General features: G+C 38.2%; 1 protein-coding gene across 2 annotated transcripts; it reads left to right on the forward strand.

The window, feature by feature from the left end:
• Positions 1-803: 803 nt before the first annotated feature.
• On the forward strand, positions 804-14179 carry LOC111874652. 2 transcript variants are annotated; one of them, XM_023870332.2, is made up of 5 exons: positions 804-1257; positions 3701-3883; positions 6372-7828; positions 9729-10511; positions 13191-14179. In XM_023870332.2, exons 1-5 carry the CDS (start codon positions 1126-1128, stop codon positions 13957-13959), a joined length of 3324 nt encoding a protein of 1107 aa, XP_023726100.1. In that variant the 5' UTR covers positions 804-1125; the 3' UTR covers positions 13960-14179. The 2 variants fall into 2 exon arrangements, with proteins under 2 accessions (XP_023726100.1, XP_023726102.1); XM_023870334.2 differs by having other exon boundaries at positions 814-891.
• The last annotated feature ends 7461 nt before the right edge of the window (positions 14180-21640 follow it).

Genomic DNA, 21640 nt, shown 5'->3' on the forward strand with positions numbered 1-21640 from the left:
AAATATAACTTATATTTTAAGATTTCTTCCGCCACTGCCCTAAGCTAACCTCCCCTATACATACTTCGAACATTTAGGAAGTTCTTGAGTAGCTGCATAATTGGCGGCCCCTCAAGAAGGGTTCAGCTCCATGAATTTAGTTAAATGTATTCACAAGGGTGCACTGTTATGGTTGCTCCCATATAGAGGGTTAATGTATAAAATATTCATATACACGTATATATATAGTATATATTTGTTACTTACGAGTATATACGCAAACATCGTGTATATATATATATATATATATATATTGTATTGTAAGTATTAGTGTAAATTCTTAAACTCGCAATTTCGCTTTACCGTAGCATCAAATTGTCAGGCATTAACATATCACATGGACGTAAATTATATAGGTGAATCTATACATCCACTTCCCCATGCGCCTTCATGGCGCATGGTACTTTACTTTACTTTACCTTTTTATGACATGTACAGTTTATATTTACGATGAAATCTGACTTTCTTTATGAAGATTTAAAAGGTTTCTTTCATTTTTAAAAAGCACGTAAAAGACGTCCGTGGAAACCAGCCTAGTAGTCATACGAAAGTTCGTATCTGCACTTAAGCGATATGAAGTGACCGCACAGTTCATTACGACCTTTCAGTGAACTTGTAAGTTATGAGGTATATGGAATTTTTACGTACATTTTTGCGTTGTATTGTGAACGTATACTGAACAACAGGAGTTACCATACAGCCTTTTAATTTTTTTTTCAGGACAGTGTTCTCATGGATGCAATATAGTGAGCAAGTGTGTAGATTATCCGTAGTTGGAGATGTTGGCTAACCTGTGGTAACAAAGTGTAGTGCATAGTTTGGGCTTATGCGATTTATTTTGCCAGATTTGATGTAAGATTATGCATTATCTCCTTCTTTAAATCGCTATACTATTTTATGCACAAAAGTCTTTGTGTTGCATAATTCGCTGGTAAATTGTTTGGAAAATGGTGAACGTGGCTTCCTGCATCAGCGGTAACCGCCATTGAAAGTGTAAACGGCTGTAACATTGTTTACGTAGTATGGAACGGTACGGAATGACTGCGCCGTAGTTGACTTTAAACAAGAAAAGGGATTTTATGAGGAATGGAGTCTGCTAACATTAAACTAATTTGCAGATTATGCGCAAAAGAAGATAAATTCTGCGTCGATATTTTTGGCGAGGATGGAGTAAAAAATAATATATCGAAGAAAATACGGCTGTGTTTACCTATTGCTGTAAGTTCTGGTGAACACCTATTGTTTACGTTTATGTTTTTAGACTCACAGCACATGGTATATTGTGAGAGTGGTTGTATGCTGTTTTTCTTGAGTGCCCCAAACTTTTTGTTGTGTAGGCTCACATCAGTGTCAGCTGGGAGTGGTGCCAATGATAATCCTGAAATGTATTCCAACAAACACAGGAATAGTTTTATAGTAGAGTGACCACATATAATTGCATCGAAATTTGAGTTTTACTGCCTGTTGCTATGTAAAATATGAAGCATACATCAGATTTTGGTAATTGGTCGTTACATTTTATAGGGATACGTGAACGTATTGTTATTTCTTTTGTGATATGATTGTCTCCAGAGACAAGACCAAGCCAAGCAAACCCATGACTGCCTATTAGCCCTCCACTGGCTGACACTCTATTTCGGTCATGGTCTGTGAGTTGGTATATAGATGGGACTGTTTGGATCCAGTGTGGCATCACTGGCTGGTAATGATGATAGAGATGGGCTCAGAAACATCTGTCACTTTTAACCAACTGACATGCCTGATAGCCCTGGAAGATTTTTGAGTTATGTGTTTATTGACAAGCCCTCAACCTGAGTCCCATATTGCTTTATCTCTTGCTTCTGTTCTTTACCTGTGTGATGAGTGGTCATTCATTCGGTTATGTCATTTTCTGTGTCAAAATTCCATGCATGAAATGCATATTGGTACAGTTCATGTATGGTGCCCATGTGAAAAAATGGTCTGGCAAGAAAAATGAGAAAATTCTAGGGTCAGTACTGGACAAAAAAAAAAAAAAAAAAAAACAAACAGAATCTAAGTGACAAGTGCCCACTGATGAGAAGTTAGATGAAATCAATGCTGTGTATCAACGTTCTCCTCAGAAATCCCTCGGGCACCTTTTGTGGAAGACTGATGACAGGTTTGAAGTTTACTCCAAAAAAGTTCAACATTTAAATTTAAACATTTTGTGGAGATACCACGTATGCATGTGGAACAACAGAGAATCTGCTATAATTGGGTTTACTTTTATCAATAGCATATTGGTTTGTTGGTTCTGCTTGCTGTACAGTTCTCCATAGTCTTACTTGATGGAATGAGTTTCTGACTTTTCTGCCTGTCAGATTCAGCAGTTTCAGAGGGTTTGAAATGTTCTTACTGTAGTTGGGGCAGCTGAGTCTGCCTGCTCCAACTTTGAGAAGAACAGACAAATAGTATCTGAATGTACTTTTAGTGATAAATGGACTAGGAAGGAGACTTTTAGCTAGTGTTACTATGCAGTGTGTGGTGTGCCATTACTGCTACAGAGATAGTAGGACTAAAGTTTTGAACACTGTTTTCAGAGTGATATGTTAGTGACATTTTATAGCCATTTGTTGCGAATTACTGAAGAAAGACAGGACAAAGGTCAACATACCACGCTAATTATTTAGTAAATGTTATGAATGAGGTGTTTTAAGGACTGAAAAGTCACAGATTGTGACCTACAGGGCCTTCAGACTTAAATCCCTGTGATTTTTTCTGTGACAGTGCATTCAAATAATCCATACACTGGATGAAATTACTTTTCCTGTAAGTCTTACAGTTTTCCAAATTTCTTTTTTCAACTATATATTGGATTATTTGCGTGTCTTTGCCCCTTTATTAGCATGTAATTCAAGGATATTCATTCATTCATTCATTCATTCATTCATTCATTCATGCATCACTGGCTCTATACAGCCCTTTGTTGGGCCCTGGCCTCTTCTTCAGTTTCGTAATCTTTTTTTACATAGTCAGTAGGACTCCTTGGATGAGTGGGCAACCCATCGCAAGGCTGCTACCTACACACAGGATAACCGCACACAGACATCCATGCCTTGAGTTGATTTTGAACCCATTATCCCAGCTTCAATGAGTGAAGACCATTCATGCCTTAGACCATGCGGCCACCATGATCAGCAAATCAGGGGTATACTGAATTAATATTTTGGAGTATAGCATGCACCTGCATTATGGAAGGGATGTATTCTTGAATATAATTCCTTTTTTGCTCTTTTGATTGTAGTAATTTTCACTGGAACCAGGTGGCATGTTTCCCAACATCTTAAATAAGGTCAGAATGGCCCTTCCCCAGTCTCACTTTCGCAAGGTCTGGGGCCACAGTGGACCCAGTAGTGGTCAGGGTGCTTGGGTTGACTGAACAGTTCTCTCCTCCCTCCAAGTCGTCACCATACAATGCAGTACAATACATTACATTACAAATACAGTTACACTGATAAAGATTTTAGTGGTCAGGAAGTGTTGTCAGCATTATTTAGATAGAGGAAGTATTAACTTTAGTGTTTTTGGCCAGTAATACACTACACCTTATGTATATCTGTAACTTAAAAAACACGTTGGATGCCGTGGCACAGTCTGGGAGCCTGAATTCAGAGTGTTTATATAATTCTTCTGTCATCAGGTAAAGGAAGATGATGAATTCCCAAAACAGATATGTCTGAGCTGCCTGAACAAGTTGGACACCAGCTATGAATTATATTCAGGATGCATGAATGCACAGAATACAATCAAGAGGCTGTTGAAGATTTTCACCCGCCCTAAGCCACAAGATGATATACATGTAATCGAACAAGTCCCAAATGATGTAAGCTGTTGTACAGTTTTATTTGTTAGAGGTGAACTCAAGCTATTACTTGGGACAAGTTCTAGGTGATGCATAATTACATAGGCAGTTTTCATCCTAAAATTCTTTAAGTAGTTTTATTTCCTTTTTGCATAATTTCTCGCTCTTTTTTTCTCATAGTTTCTGTATTGTGTGCAGAGATGAAGGGGTTATATGTCTAGAACCAAGAATTTTGCTAGTAACATGAAGCTTGTAATCAGATTGAAATGAAATTGAACCTTTTGTAATTTAGGAATGGAATACAATAACAAAAGTCATTTGTATTTTTTTAAATATACAAAATTCAGTGCAGTCTTCATGTTCTGAAAGTTTGTCATATTTTTTTAACTAATTTTTGCCTCCTAATTTTAGAAATGAAAAATCAAGTGAAAGGGGAGAATGAATTATTGAGTTAAACACAGTAAATCATTCTGTATGGAATTAGGAATCAGTAGATGTGAACTCAGCTCCTTTTCCATTATTGCATCACTTTGTTTTCATTGTTCATTTATACCAGTTACATTTATATAAATCTTAAGAATTTTAATTTTGTATTAAATTTCGTAATTGGTATTTGGAAATAGAGATATATTTATTTTGTTAAAGTTTTCAGTAATTTTCAAAGCACAGAGTAAAAGCAGCTGACATTTCCAGATTTATTTTAATAAAACATCATGAGAAATGGCAAGCAGTGTGTGTTTTACATGATAGATCCAAAGATCATCTTGATTTAAATGAGTTGTCAAGATGACAGTGCTGTAATAGTAACTGGCCAAGACTAAACTTGTTAGCAAGAGAGCATGGAGGGATCAGAACTGAAATTTTGATAGACTGGAAGTTCAGTTTGGTTCCATGACTTTGAGAACACAAAAAAAGATTTGGTATAGGTGAAATTTAGGTGGTCAGTTTGAAACATAAAATAAATAATTTAGTTCATACACTGACAGGTGTGAGATTGACACTGTAAAAAATGTAAGTAGATTCATAGACTATGATATGTATGTATGTATTATGAGAGGGCGTTGATTTCCCCATGCACTTAGACCAGTTATTGGTCTAGTGTGCGTCCCCCTTTAATTTCTACTGTTGCCATACCCTACCAGTAACGGTGCGTGCCATCAGTCCCCATAGAGCCAATGAGGTCGGTCCCCGGTACCTTGATGCTTCCCCCATCCACCAGAGGCATTGGAGACTACTTGGGTGGGAAAGGGCCTGTAATTTAGCTCAGAGGTCTCCTAGAGACATGAGGTTCTTTTATGTGCTGTAAATCTGCGACACGGGACACACAGCTTAAAGTCCCTCCTGGAGGACTTGTTCCCTGAATTTTTCCGCCCTTAAAAATTCCACGACCTCCGCTGGGTTTGAACCCGCATACCTTGAGTCATGAGGTGGGAACGTTACCCCTAGACTATGGAGGCCGCTTAGACTATTATATAGTGAGGGGGTTTACCACGGCAGTCATACATACTAACATGACCCTTGTTACCACAAGATGATTGACATTAGTGGGATGCCTGTTAACACAATTGGTATGCAGCTGGGAGCTGTAAAAATTAATTACAGTCCATCACAAATTAATACTAGGTGATTGTACGTATTTCAGCAAGTAAATTTAGAAAGAACTGTTTCATTGCCTGTGAGATGCTGTTCAGTCAAGGAGCTTTCATCTGTGACAAGGCAGGAAGTGGTTTTGCATTGTAGCAGTTTCCCAGTATGTGCTATTTATTGCCATTGATTCTCAGGCAAGATGGAATATCTTTGCCATGCCCACCCTTCTTAGACCTGCACCTACTTTTTCCCCCATGCAAGGATGAAATCAGTCTTGAATTGACAGTGGTTTGACTCAGCAGAAAGACTGCGCCATAATGCAGTGACATACCTCAGAAAGCAAAGGTATGAAGGACTGCATTCAGTAGTGGTATGCCTGATAAGAGAACTGAGTGGTAGCAGAAGGAGGGGATACTTCAAAGAGGACATGGGGTAAAGTACTGGAAACTAAGCTTGGATACCTTTTGACTTTGCTTATATATGCATGCATGCATCTGTATGGATGGGTTAATATCTGGGCTCTACTTAGAGTAGGTGGGGAGCCAGGATAGCCCAGTCATTATATTGATGGGCTACAGGCTGTATGGCTGGGGTTTCATTCCCAGTAGAGCAAGAGATCTTTGTTTTCTTGACAGCGTCTAGGACAGGTCTGGGGTCCAACTAGCCTCCTTCCATTGGGTTCCGGGAGTATAGCAGCCAGAGCGTGAAGCTGAGCACTCGCCTCCATTTGGTGCCAAGGTCAAAATGACGGAGCTGTACATCCACTCTCCTATATGTCTTTTTAGCATGCTGCTTAATTAATTAAGCACAGGGGTGACTTTATGTTTTTACCTTACTTGTTGATAGTAGGTACTGTATGTGTATTTGGTCTGCATGAAGTACATTATTAGATTAAGGTATTAATATTAACAATTTCTTTCAGACAAACTTTTTGGCGCAGCAGCTGCCTACACTGAGTCTGAGTAAACCTTTCATGAAATTTGGCAAAACTATAGTACAACTGCAAGATGCTTCCAGTAAAAATAGGAATGATAAACATATACCAGAATCAGGACTGCAAGTAAGACAACTTCAGAGTGAAAGGCATGATAACCTGAATTTGGAGCTTGATGATGATCGAAACTCTGCTGGTTCTCCATGGCAGTCAACACAACTGCGAGATACTTCAAGTAAAAAGAGGAGTAATGAACATATACCTGAGCCAGGAGTAAAAGTAAGAAGACTTAAGAGTGAAGGACATGATAACCTGACTTTTGAACTTGAGAGTGATGATTCCAACACTGTTTGTTCTCCACTGTCGTCCCTTCCAGTAGATGATGATGATAATAGTGGTAGTGGTGGTGGTGGTGGGGGGAGTACACAGGCTGCACAACAGGTTTCCCAGATGGGTCTGCCAACTGAAAACTTGTCAGCATATACTGTGACACCATCTGACCAGATGTATATAGATGGAAATGTAGGTACAGTGTCTCCATCACAGCAGCAGTTTGGAACATCTGGTATGGTGTCTAAAACATCATCAGTTGGCCAGCTTGTGGGTAGCGTTCCTGTCAATAGAGAAAAACAATTCTTGGGAACCCTGCAGACTGTTTCTAGTGTAGAAACCCAGACAGTATCTAGCTCATCATCATCAGGTCTTGCTGTGACATCGAGTGAGTTGGGTGATACATCCAGTCAGGATGTAAAGTTTTTGTCTTCCAAGGATTCTGCAGTACCAGTAATGGCTCAGCAACCAACTCAGAACACCATAGGACAGCCACAAGTTTACATCCCTGACTCACAGTGTAGCTCATCAACAGATGAGCAAGGAGGTTTGATGGCTGGCAGCGTAAGTCTTATAATTACACCAGGAAATCCAACAACATCCTTCTCACCACAACAACAAATGTTGAAAGAGAGGTTAGAGCTAAGTGGACAATTATGTTCACATGAAGATTCACTTCAGCACCAGTCCATTCAACAAGGACAAGCAATACAGCACCAGCAGTACACTTCACTGAACCATCAGAAACCTATTGGAAGAGAAAAGTCTAATGAAACACATCTGAGGTCAGGTTTTAGACCAGTATTTCTTGCTGACAATGAAAGACTAAAAGGATCCTCAGATGTTTTAATTACTACACCTAGTTGTGTAGTACTTCCTCAGCAGCAAAAATTGGTTTCAGTTAACACTTCATCTTCATTGAAAGGAAAGATTGGTGTGAAAACAGCGTCATTGTTACAATTACCTGCTGTTGAAGCTAACCAAATAGCAGGTGTGCCTCCAGTAATGGAGAGAAGCAGTCAGCATATTTACATTTCTAATCCTCTTCAGAATAATACATCCATTGTTTCTGATCAGCAGACAAAGGATTTTGGGGGTCAGCATCTATATTCAAGGTATGATGCCAAAGACATGTGTTGGTTAATTATTTAAATTGTAACATACACTCTTAGGTTAGCTCTTATCACTACAACGAACACTTTGATTAATTTGGATATATTCATTCATTCATTCATATAAGTCATATACTTACTTATACATGAAAGAAAGCTTTATAAAATTGAGAGAACCATATAGCTCATTTTGAAGTTTTAAATTATAAATGTGCAGTTGATTCCATTTCAAACCAATTTATAACACTTTATTAAATTTGGCAGGTTCACCATTGTCTTCATTGCATATAGTCAGATAAAATGTATGTGCGAGTACACACATTAAGCCTTTTAAGGTGCCGAAGGTTGTGGTTTTCTGATATCAGGAAAGTATCTTGTATAGTCTAACAGTGTTTACAGGACCTGACATAAGTTACAAGTTTGTAAGCATTTAGAATGAAGTACTAGTGATTAGTTTTAGTGTAGTATGATCCATTGGTAAATATGTTACAGACAAATTCCAAAACTGGTCATATTGTAATGTGTATGGGCAAGTCAGGATGTGACCAAAAATGCATGATAAAAACTGGAACAGCCAAAGTGACTGGTCAAATTGTTAAAACCTATACTAAGCACAATTCTTCAGTTCTCTGCTTGAATTCTCCATTTCTCATATTAATTCATTATATTCTTTTTCATTAAATGCCTAGAATTGCATGTCTGCATATTTTTTAATCTTGAGTCCCACTTCACTTTCAAATCATTACTAGTTTTTTTTTCTTTATTGCTAGTGGGGTGGGACTAAGTCCCTCCTTGTACTGCGGCCACTTCTGACCTATTGTACCAGCCCCAGATGACAGGTGAGGGTGATTGTGGAGTAACTGGTGGAATGAAGATTGGCAGGGGAAACCGAAGTACTCGGAGAAAACCTGCCCCAGCACCACTTTGTCCACCACAAATCCCACTTGACCAGACCTGGGATCGAACCCAGGCCGCCACAGTGGGAAGCCAGCGACTAACCACTTGAGCTATGGCGCGGCCATCATTACTAGTTGCTTCACTTTCTCTCCTCTGCAAGAGCCTGGACAACACAAAATTATGCTGAGCATCAGATATAATGAAATCCATGTGGTAACTGTAACTCCTCAGTCCTCAATAGTAGAAATACTTTCCTTAGCAAAGGAAGCTGCTTTTACTGTCAGTAATTTTGGCATATTGCAGTATGCTAAAAAATTTTATATTAAAACTCTTGTGATTGTACTTTTCCTGGAAGATTACACAAATCCTCAGACAGGATAGTTGGTCTGACCAGTATATTAACATACGGTCTCCCAAGTACAAAGCTGCAGTGCAAACTGCTTGATTGCAAAGTAACAGTATGTTAAATTTCTTTAGGATCTGCCAGTGCCTTTAATAACCTGAAAGGGATGTGGAAGGGAGCATTTGTGGCCTGATTTTTAGTACTGTCCTTGAATTTACCAAGAGGGAGAAAAAGAACCACAAATAACCTTAATAAGGATATTTGCTCTTGTGATTGAGATTTGTGAAGTACCACCCACTTGAGGTGTTGTAATGTGTTCACACGGAGTCTGTTTTAGTATCTGCCCTTGCATGTAAGGCAAATTGGGACCTGAGCAAATGTATACGTGTTTCGTTATTCAGTGACATGTACATCTACACAAAACAAGTGTTCACATCATGATTTGCCCACATTTTGAGATCAGCCTATAATATATACATCACTCATTCCTGTACATATTTCTGTTTAACACTGATAAAAACGTATTTATATAATTGCTTGCAATGAGCTAGTTTTTTATTGAGTTACTGTTATAAAATTTATTGTTTAATTCTACTTTTCTTTGTATTATTTAAAAAAAGAGTGATTTTTAAGATCATTGTTACTTTATTTTACTGTCTGCAGTGGTCATCGTGTTCAAGCCGGAGGCATTTCTTTAGATACTGCTGTCACAGCCACTACAAGTGCAGTTATTTCTGCGATTTCTAGTGGAAGAGCCTTGGCAGGTGTGAGAGTTGCAACAGTTCCCACGGCTGGTGCTGTCAGTTTGAACGTCCCTACTACACTCTCCATGGTTACCCCCAGTGCAACTTCTTTAATGGGCATTGGAGTACATGTTCCATCTGCTGCTGATAGAACTTCTGTTCTCAGTATGGGAGAGCCTGCTGTATCCAGAATAGGAATAATTGCTCCTATTTCAAATTGTACTTTTGATATGGTAACAGCCACTGCTCCATCATCAACCCTTACTACAACTTCAACCTTCAGTACAGTAACTTCTGTTGCAACTTCTATGAACAGCACAGCAGATCCATATTCAGATTCTGCTGTGAGGGTAGAGATTCCCTCTACATTTGTCACAATCAATGAACAAACCTCTAATTCACCCTTAACTATCGGGAAATCCTCAACTACCACAGGTGTCCAAACAAGCGATACTGTGAGCTCCATCACTAAGTGCTCCACTCCCACCTCCACGCATAAAGCTGTTACCACCCAGACTGATAAAAGTACTGGAGAAAATAGAAACAATATTTGTGAATACTGCAACCAGAATTTTCCAGAAGATATCATTGTGCATCACAGAAAACTTCACTTCAGACAGCGTTTCTTTTCTTGCATAGTATGTGGCAAAAACTTCCGCACAGAAGTTGGTTTAGAGAATCATAGATGTGAAAACTCTGCAGAGTAAGGAAAAAAGAGTTTATTGTTATAGAGTGACATTTTATATATGCATGTTTCTTTTCTTCTGTTTTATAAAAAATATGTGGGCAGTGTTCACAGATGGTGTTGTTGCCTCTGTTATGTACCCTTCTGTGTACAGATATAGTGCTGTGTTATATTGTATTTAATCATCCTGTTGCATTACTATAACTTTACACTCAATATTAATAATACAGTTCCAGCAACAATGCAACTACTTTATTCTTTCCCTTTCAGTCTCCCTTTTATAACATGTTTTGGCCCCAACCCGCCATCATCAGGTATCTTAATTCGCCAAAACTCGTATACTGTATTATCACTCCTTCTCTTTGCATATAACTCCAATATTCCAAGGTATGAATGTTGTAGTCACCATCTAGTTAACTTAAATTGAATTACCATGTGCTGTTATTTGCTTACTATTAAAATTTAAAATTTATTTTTCTCTTCTCTTAAAATTTTGTAAAATTATTTTTATACCTCACTAGGGCATCATCAGCTTTTCTAGACAATATATTTTGATCCTCTCTTTGGATATTTACATTGTTGCAGCCTGTTGTTTTCTGTACATAAGCCTGTTGCTGTTGTTACTTCTGCAATGTGCAAAAGCCCACATTTATTATTGTTTCTGATTTTTGTTACTAGTGTTATTTTATGTTCGTTTATTTTTCTACTCACTTTGCCCCTTGTCTGTACATCCTCTCCACCAGCGTACAGTGTTGTCCTCTGCTATAGTAGTGTTCGTGTGTAGTGTGCTTGCTTCTGTATTTATAGTGTATGGTTGACTGGGGAAGGTTGGGCAGTTGTGTGTACTGTTATCTTATGTAAATTTTGTGTACTGCATTGAATATGGGATTATGTGTATCATTCATTTGGGGGACACATTGGAAAATTATCACATTTACCAAATCAGTAAGGATAATAAAACCTGTACTAAGTATGATTTCTTCAATTCTCTGCTTCAATTCTCAAGTTCATAAAACCTGGACAAAGCACCTATTTCTTCAATTCTCTGCTTGAATTCTCAATTTCTCATATGAATTGATTATATATATTCTTCATTATGTGCCTGGAATGGAACTATCCTTATTATTGAAGTACATGTCAATAATGCAGCAGTATAAAAGAAATCTAGAATATGTCACTCATTAAAATTTATTTTAATACTTTATGATGTTGAAATCATTAAAATGTCAATAGGTCACTAAAAGTATATTTTATACATTAAAAGTGATTATCTGAATTTCTTAAATGTCTCTAGTTTTCATGTATTTTTTCTAGTTTTACTACATGTTTCGGCCTCACATTGGCTGTCATCAGGTGATTTTTCTTTCTAGGGAGACCACTGCACTGTTCACTTGTTCACCATGCTCCCATGCACGTTGATGTTTAGTTCAATCTCATGACTAGTCGTTTCACATTTTTGCGGCTATTTGTAGTTTTTGTGTGTCGTATTTTCTTGTGTATGTGTCACTATTGACCACTTCTCTGTTCTAGTGGTCAGAGTTCCTGCCTACAGATCCAGAGGCCCAGGTTCGATTCCTGGCGCTACCAGATTTTCTGAGAAGTATTGAATCTGGACCGGGGTCCTCTCAGCCTCGTGGTAATACTTGATATTTCAAGGAAATAGCGGCTCTGGTCTAGAAAACCAAGATTAATGGACATGGGGATTCGTTGCGCTGACCACGTGACACCCTCTATCAATTAAGTTGGCACTAACTTTGCCGACAAGCGGTGGACTTGAGCCATGGAGTTTTTTTATGTGTCACTTTTGCGGTCTTTCTGTGTACAAATAGCCATAAAAGAGTGCAACGTCTAGTCATGAGATTGAATTGAACATTGACATGCATGGGAGCACAGTGGACAAGTGAACAGTGCAGTGGTCTGCCGAGATAGATCACCTGATGATGGCCCATGTGAGTCCGAAACATGTCTTAAAACTAGAAAAAATACATGTAAAACTAGTGACATTTCAGAAATGTTGATAATCACTTTTAATGTATAAAATATAATTTTAGTGACCTATTGACATTTTAATGATTTTAACATCATAAAGTATTAAAATACATTTTTAGTGAGTGACATATTCTTGATATCTTTTATATTGTTGCATTATTGACGTGTACTTTCATAATAAGAATATTGCCTCAATGCAATGGGATGCTAAAATATAATACTAGAATGACATATCTGCAGATTTTTTTAATTTTGATTTGCATTTCACTTTTATATCATTACTAGTTGTTTAACCTTGTCTCCTCTGTAAGAGCCTGAACAACGTAAAATTATGCTGAGCATCAAATATGAGAGTAAGTCAGTAAGTAAGTTACAAATGGATATAGAACTTAAACAGATAAGAGTACTGATTTGAAATGTATACGTCTTTCGTTATTCAGTGACATGTACATCTACACAAAACAAGTGTTCGCATCATGATTTGCCCACATTTTGAGATCAGCCTATAATATATACATCACTCATTCCTGTACATATTTCCGTTTAACACTGATAAAAATGTATGTATATAATTGCTTGCAATGAGCCAGTTTCTTACTGAGTTACTGTTATGAAATTTATTGTTTAATTCTGCTTTTCTTAATATTGTGTAAAAAATAGTGTTGGGTGATTTTTAAGATCATTGTTACTTTATTTTACTGTCTGCAGTGGTCATCGTGTTCACGCCGAAGGCATTTCTTTAGATGCTGCTGTCACAGCCACTACAAGTGCAGTTATTTCCGCGATTTCTAGTGGAAGAGTTGCAACAGTTCCCACGGCTGGTGCTGTCAGTTTGAACGTCCCTACTACTCTCTCCATCGTTACCCCCAGTGCAACTTCTTTAATGGGCATTGGAGTACATGCTCCATCTGCTGCTGATAGAACTTCTGTTCACAGTATGGGAGAGCCTGCTGTATCCAGAATAGGAATAAGTGCTCCTATTTCAAATTGTACTCTTGGTATGGTAACAGCCACTGCTCCATCGTCAACCCTTACTACAACTTCAACCTTCAGTACAGTAACTTCTGTTGCAACTTCTATGAACAGCACAGCAGATCCATATTCAGATTCTGCTGTGAGGGTAGAGATTCCCTCTACATTTGTCACAATCAATGAACAAACCTCTAATTCACCCTTAACTATCGGGAAATCCTCAACTACCACAGGTGTCCAAACAAGCGATACTGTGAGCTCCATCACTAAGTGCTCCACTCCCACCTCCACACATAAAGCTGTTACCATCAAGACCGATAACAGTATTGAAGAAAATAGAAACAATATTTGTGAATACTGCAACCAGATTTTTCCAGAAGATATCATTGTGCATCACAGAAAACTTCACTTCAGACAGCGTTTCTTTTCTTGCATAGTATGTGGCAAAAACTTCCGCACAGAAGTTGGTTTAGAGAATCATAGATGTGAAAACTCTGCAGAGTAAGGAAAAAAGAGTTTATTGTTATAGACTGACATTTTGTATATGCATGTTTCTTTTCTTTTGTTTTATGAAAAATATGTGGGCAGTGTTCACAGATGGTGTTGTTACCTCTGTTATGTACCCTTCTGTGTACAGATATAGTGCTGTGTTATATTGTATTTAATCATCCTGTTGCATTACTATAACTTTACACTCAATATTAATAATACAGTTCCAGCAACAATGCAACTATTTTATTCTTTCCCTTTCAGTCTCCCTTTTATAACATGTTTTGGCCCCAACCCGCCATCATCAGGTATCTTAATTCGCCAAAACTCGTATACTGTATTATCACTCCTTCTCTTTGCATATAACTCCAATATTCCAAGGTATGAATGTTGTAGTCACCATCTAGTTAACTTAAATTGAATTACCATGTGCTGTTATTTACTTACTATTAAAATTTAAAATTTATTTTTCTCTTCTCTTAAAATTTTGTAAAATTATTTTTATACCTCACTAGGGCATCATCCGCTTTTCCAGACAATACATTTTGATTCTCTCTTTGGATGTTTACATTGTTGCAGCCTGTTGTTTTCTGTACATAAGCCTGTTGCTGTTGTTACTTCTGCAATGTGCAAAGCCCACATTCATTGTTTCTGATTTTTGTTACTAGTGTTATTTTATGTTCGTTTATTTTTCTACTCACTTTGCCCCTTGTCTGTACATCCTCTCCACCAGCGTACAGTGTTGTCCTCTACTATAGTAGTGTGCGTGTGTAGTGTGCTTGCTTCCGTATTTATAGTGTACCATGGTGGGGGAGGTGTGTGTACTGTTATCTTATGTAAGTTTTGTGTAACGCTTCGAATATGGGATTGTGTATATTAATATGCATATCATTGATTTGCAGGATACATTGGAAGATATCACACTTACCAAATCAGTAGGGATAATACACATATTGATACACACAATCCCATATTCAAAGCGTTACACAAAATTTACATAAGATAACAGTACACACACCTCCCCCACCATGGTACACTATAAATACGGAAGCAAGCACACTACACACGCACACTACTATAGTAGAGGACAACACTGTACGCTGGTGGAGAGGATGTACAGACAAGGGGCAAAGTGAGTAGAAAAATAAACGAACATAAAATAACACTAGTAACAAAAATCAGAAACAATAATAAATGTGGGCTTTTGCACATTGCAGAAGTAACAACAGCAACAGGCTTATGTACAGAAAACAACAGGCTGCAACAATGTAAACATCCAAAGAGAGGATCAATATATATTGTCTGGAAAAGCGGACGACGCCATAGTGAGGTATAAAAATAAGTTTACAAATTTTAAGAAAAAAGAAAAATAAAATTTAAATTTTAATAGAAAGTAAATTACAGCATATGATAATTCAATTAATGTTAGGTATATGTTGACTACAACATTAATATCATGGAATATTGCAGTTACACATGAAGGGAATGAGTGATATTCAATACAGTATAAGAGTTTTGGCAATTAAGGTACCTGATAAGGGCCAAAACATGTTGTGAGAGGGAAAATGAAAGGAAAAAATAATAGAGTTGTATTGTTAATGGAACTGTATTATTAATATTGTGTGTTAAATTTCCAGTGCTCTGTCTTTGTATTTTGGTGCTGTTATTTAAATTAGTGAGTGGTACTGAATCTTCCTTGTGCTGTGGAAAGTATCAGACGAATGTTACCGAGTAATTATGTAGATTTTAAGATCAATTACAATATATCAGTTACTGAATTCAGTATGAATTTGCAAATTTGGATTTTATTCCAAGACTACTTTCAAAGTTCTGCATTAAGTTAACTATAGCATATGTCCCTTTCATTGCAAAGGTACTGGAGATGTCCTGTTTGATTTGGGTTACATTGTTTGCAGTTTCATTTTGTGCCATCTCCCTTGGTTTGAATCCAGCAAGACTTTGCTTGTTTTGATGGAAATTTAAGAAATAGAAGTGAATCACAGTGGTTAAGTTTATGTTTGTTAGAAACAGTATTGTAGCTATTAACTGCTACAGATGTTTTTCTTGTTTTTCAGTTTAAGACATACTTCCGTTTCATGTATATTGTTCCATAGGGGAGATGGCAAACAGGTGGAAGGGTATCACACCTAAGCTTGGATAATGAATCATCAAGCCCACTACCACTCTGTCTCTTTCGAGACACAGTGTCTTCTCGAAAAACTGATATAAAATTGTACTACATCACTTGTGACATCAGAAGAAAGGTTAAAAAAAGAAGGTAAAGTTGTCCATACTTAAGCACAATGCCATAAGATATGGGGGAGTGGATGCTTTTGAGTTATGTTAACAAAGTAATGAGAATTTTGAACAAAATAATTCTTTCAAATATTCGTCTAAATGAACATTATCCCCTTCAAAATAACATCCTTCTGATGCAACACAATTGGCCCAGCAAATTTTCCACGCCTCATAGCTGGATTGGATGTCAGCTTCTATTAGGGTCTGGATGTCATCGGTTACAGCCTTCTGAACACTGTCAAGTGTTTGAAAATGATAGCCCTTGACTTTTCATTTTAATTTTGGGAACAAGTAAAAATCACAAGGTGTCAAATCTGGAGAATAAATAGCCTGTGAAGCATAGGAATTCACTTCTTCACGAGAATTTCATGAACTGATAGTGCTGTGTGTGCAGGCATGTTGTCCTGATGAAGCTCAAAGGATCCAATCATCTACAATTACCATTCAGACTCACATCACCCTCTTTCTGATTGTCCAGGCCTTCCAGATATTTTTGATTCACTGTGACCCCAGGTGGTACACATTCTTCATGAGCTACCTGTGAGCACTGAAAAATGATGACCACTGTCCTCATGCGAGTTTTATTCTGTTGTGCATGATGGCGTGTGCCAGTCCTCTCTTGGTTTCGGCGTCACATTCAAAAAAACATTTTTCATCAGCTGTTATGATTCAATTAAGAAAATGTTCAGTTTCAAGCTGTTCAAGCATTTCTGCTTACACATCATTTCTACACGCTTCTTGATCATTAAAGTTTTCTGGGATCACCTATATACACACTTTTGTCATGTTCAGATCTCGCACAACAATTTGGTGTACCATACATTGATTATTATTAAGTTCATCGCTGATTATTCAAAATGTCAAACGTCACTCTTGATGAATGAAAGCCCTCACATAGTCAATGTTTGTGCTTGTTCTCACAGAAGCATGGCAGCCAGATTGTGGTTCGTCTTCCACCATTTTTCACCCATTTTCAAAGTATTTGTGCCAACAAGATACTTGAGCATGTGACAGAATCAGAACCAAACGCTTTCTGAACATTTTTCATAGGTATCATCTTGACAAAACTTGATTGCATCACGTTGCTTGAAATCATTCTTCTCCATTTTTGTGACACTGTAACAAAAAGTACATTTACACGAACCACAACAGAACCGCATGCCTTCACGCTACCATATTCAAACTTGGAATGAAGGTAGAGAGCAGATGTGGCTATCATTTCATAATGGTCTTGGCACCACAATGTACCCATTTCTTCCACTACAGAATTAATCTTAATACTTTGTTAACACATATCATAGCTCCACTTTCTTGACCTCAGGACTAGGTGGAGGTGAGTGGTCTGGACGCTGGTTGCGGGTTCAAGTCCTCATGAGGTCATTGGATTTTTTCAGTTAACCTAATCCTTCCAGCTGCACTATGGCCCTGGGTCGACTCAGCCTTTAACAGATATGAGTACCAGGAATATTCTTGGAATGTTCTTGGGGGTAAAGGGCGGCCGGCTCGTAGGGCTGACAACCTTGCCGCCATCTATGAGCCGATTGTCTAGAAAATGTGGGAACTTCAACATCTCACAACCCTATAGGCTTCCACGGCCTGTTACAGGGATACCTTTACTTTTTACCTTACTTTTATTGCATCAGTTTGCTACATGACAGCGCGCTGTGAACACACACTGTTTTTACAAGAGTGCTTTTTCGACTTCGTGTTTCGTTTTGTCTGCGATGGGTGGAAAAATCGTGCAACGTGTCTGCATGAAGCTCGGTAAATCCGCTACTGAAACCATTGGAATTGTTCATGGGGCTTTTGGAGAATTTTTTTTAATCGGGGAAGCGTTTTTTGAATTGCATTCACGTTTCAAGGCCGGTCAAGTGTCAGTTGAAGATGAACGTTCAAGGAAACCAAGCACCGGCAAAATGACGGAAAATGTTGAAAAAACTCTAGAACTTATCCACGAAGATAGTTGCCGAACAACCTATGAGCTCGCAGACACCACTGTGATCATTTATGGAATTTGCCAGGTGATCTTAAAATTTGAACATTCGCCGCATTACCGCGAAGTTTGTTTTCGAACTCTTGGCAAATTATCAAAAGCAGCGGCGCGTAAACGTGTGTCTTGAGCTACGAGAGAAGACTAATGAGGACCCAACTTTTATCTCTAGGATCATAACGGGTGATGAAAATTGGATTTACGGTTACGATCCAGAAACAAAGTAACAATCGTCGCAATGGAATAGCCTAGTCACCAAGAGCAAAAAAAGGCGCGGCAGGTCCATAGTTTAACAGAGAACATGCTCATTGGTTTTTTCGATGTAAAGGAGATTGTTCGCCGTGAATTTGTTCATCCTAAAACTACGGTCAACTCTGACTTTTACTGTAACGTTTTGAGACGCCAGAGAGAAATTGTGCGACGGAAATGACCGGAACTTCGGCGCAACAACTGGCTTCTCCATCACGACAACGCGCACACCCACACATCCTTGAAAACCAAAGAGTTTGTGACTAGCAATAACATGGTTGTCGTTCCCTATTCGCCGGACTCTGCCCCCCTGTGATTTCGCTTTGTTTCCCAGACTGAAAATGAAACTGATGGGAGGACGTTTTGTTAAACTGTCTTCGACAGCATTAAGGAAAATTACTTCCACGCTGCCCTTGAAGCATTGAAAAAATGATGGGATCGCTATATACGTTCCAAAGGAGATGGCAGCCAAAATTGAGTAAGCTAACCCTGCATATCTTTTTGACCTCGTCCGGGAACTTTCCGATACACACACAAATTGTGTTGGAACCGATAAAAGTTGCTCACACACAATGTGATGCAGAAATACAATATTCCTTATTTTGACATTCTGTAATAGCCAAATAATGATGATTGAGCAGGATGATTTGTATTACTTAGTGTTCACTGAACGTATAAGCAAATTTTAACAGTAATTTATGATGCGGTTAGACTGGATTATTTTAATGTTAGTTAACCATCTTCACTTGTCGCCCCATATAATTATCCAATTCTTTTCATACACTCTGGGATCTCAAGCCTACTTGTCTGCTAGATGGTGTGTTCAAAACCTAACTCCTATTAGTAATTAATGAAGCATTTCAAATAAAGTAGGACCCTGAGTAAATGAAGTGAATTGTGGTGGGAACGGTTACAGTTCGACAGTGTTTCATTGTCTCGGCATTTCTCCTGTCCTACCCCAGCAAGAGCTGGGTATTAAATAATGCAAACATTACAGTAACAATTGGTGGCTTTTGGTGCAGTGGCTTTGAGGTATGCACTTAATAAGCTATACAATATATATCCTCTGTGTACAGATTAACTCATTTCGCTCAAGTCTGTCTAAAGAAAATAGTAATACAATTTATTTGTTTAAAATTACTGAACTTTACTTAGCAGAACATCTAAGAACGGCTGAGTACAGTAAATGTTCTCTTCATATTCATATAAAATTAAGAATTTTGCCTCTGTTCACCAGTAGGCATGTGCTGTCTAAATTGTCAGAATTTCCATTCATATTTTAAATGTTTTTTTTTTCAATAAACTAACTTTGGCCTATGTGCATTATCATTATGTCATGCAAGTAGTTCGGTAGTTTTTAAGGTATTCTGCCGATAAGATATAATACTCAGAATTACTGGGTTTTTGGAATTTGTCCATCGTCCGGTACTTTAAAAATCAGAGAACACAACGTTTCGGAAACTGGATCTGTTCCCGGCCTCAAATGGGAGGGGGGATAGAGACACCTACTATGTTGGGTCTCGTAGACACAGAATTACTGGATTTTTGGACTTTTTCCATCGTCCGGAATTGTAGGTAATAGAGAAGACGACGTTTCGGAAATGGGATCTGTCTCCGTCTTTAGGTGGGAAAGGAAGACACCTACTCAGTTGTGCCTTAGAAAGAGCTAATCTCAATCAACCGAGGATCTACAGAAAATATTTAGAACAGCCCCACACTAAATCAAAGAAAATTAACAAACCAACGAAACAGTACGTAACATCAGATATGCAGACAGAATATGCATAAATATGTACCTTAAAATAAAAATATAATCCATCACATATTAGATAAACGAAACACGCGCATCGCAATAGCACGATAACCCCTAAAACCTAGAATAGTCCGAGGAATTTACACAAAAGAAAAACAGAACATTACAACACTGCAGCTGATTCCATCATCAAAACTTGTACACCTGGCGGCCAACATAAGCCGAAACATGCAGTTATATTGTATACAAATTAAAGTCGAGTGAATATTAATCGAAGTTCCATACGGGCGACAAGAACACAACACAGAATCAAAATATTGTTTTTGATTATATTTTCAAGCACGGAACAGTCTTGCAACAACTGGGGAGGCACTAATTCTCTTTGTGGAGTCGTGTGCATTTATAATCTACGAAGAATAAATATCTGTGCCATCTAGACCATCTGGACGATCTGGACCCTGCAAGACCGCCGGGACCACACATGTTACAGTAGAACTTGGTTATAACGTCATCAAAGGGACCTAAAAATAGTGTCGTTGTAACCGAAATGGGCACTTCCATTGTAGCCTTAGGTTAGTCACGTAAAAATCTACCAAAAACCGAGTTAAAATGTTGCATTTTTTTAGTGAAATACGTAGTTAAGTACAGACTAACGTAACATTAACGTGGAATTGCCCAAATGTGTAATATCAAATACATATTACAGCGCTTTTCACTGAGAATACACACAATATTTCACGAATCACTTTAACTTTCCCTTTAATGCTTACAACTTTCCCTTTCATTGCCATGTTTTCGCTACTGCACTTCTCTGGGTTTAGGCAGGAACACTCTAAGGTAAGTAGACAATGTGAGGTCCTGTTAGACGAGATTCTAGGAAAGGAATGCAGTTAACAACCTGCCGCGTCCTCTTGCACTATTCATGCAGTCCCACCCCACACCCTTGTTTTCGCATAAAACCCACGCTCCTCTTGCAGCCCGCGGTCGTATTCTTCCAGGACAGTCACGTCAGCAAGTAGAGAAAGTGAGGGTGGGCAGACACATCGAACTTTCCCACGATATCAGAGAAATTCAGGAATGAAAATGACGTTACATACGAGGTTGATGCATTTGTGCATGTCGTACTAAGCAAGGTATAAAAACAGTTGCTTTATGAGGAATTAGTTCGTACCATTGAATATTTGACGCAATAGACAAGGTGTCGCAGAAACCGATGTTGCTATAACCAAGTTTTACTGTATTTGCCTTTAACATATTCTGTGGTTTAACGTTATCTGAATCATCTGCGTCGATCTGCGTTACCCGTGAGCCCGTGAGACCCGTGAGCAGCTTACGCTCGTCTCCAACCATCTGCCATCTGGCGATATTTAATGTCACTCAATTTGCTCCCTTCCTGTACGTCCCTAA

Source organism: Cryptotermes secundus, unplaced genomic scaffold (assembly GCF_002891405.2).
Source record: "Cryptotermes secundus unplaced genomic scaffold, Csec_1.0 scaffold56, whole genome shotgun sequence".
In the NCBI taxonomy this organism is placed as follows: domain Eukaryota; kingdom Metazoa; phylum Arthropoda; class Insecta; order Blattodea; family Kalotermitidae; genus Cryptotermes; species Cryptotermes secundus.

Coding starts and splice junctions, on each gene's coding strand:
- LOC111874652 (XM_023870332.2), top strand. CDS start 1,126: ATGGAGTCTGCTAACATTAAACTAATTTGCAGATTATGCGCAAAAGAA. Junction 1,258..3,700: donor GGCTGTGTTTACCTATTGCT/GTAAGTTCTGGT, acceptor TTCTGTCATCAG/GTAAAGGAAGATGATGAATT. Junction 3,884..6,371: donor TCGAACAAGTCCCAAATGAT/GTAAGCTGTTGT, acceptor AATTTCTTTCAG/ACAAACTTTTTGGCGCAGCA.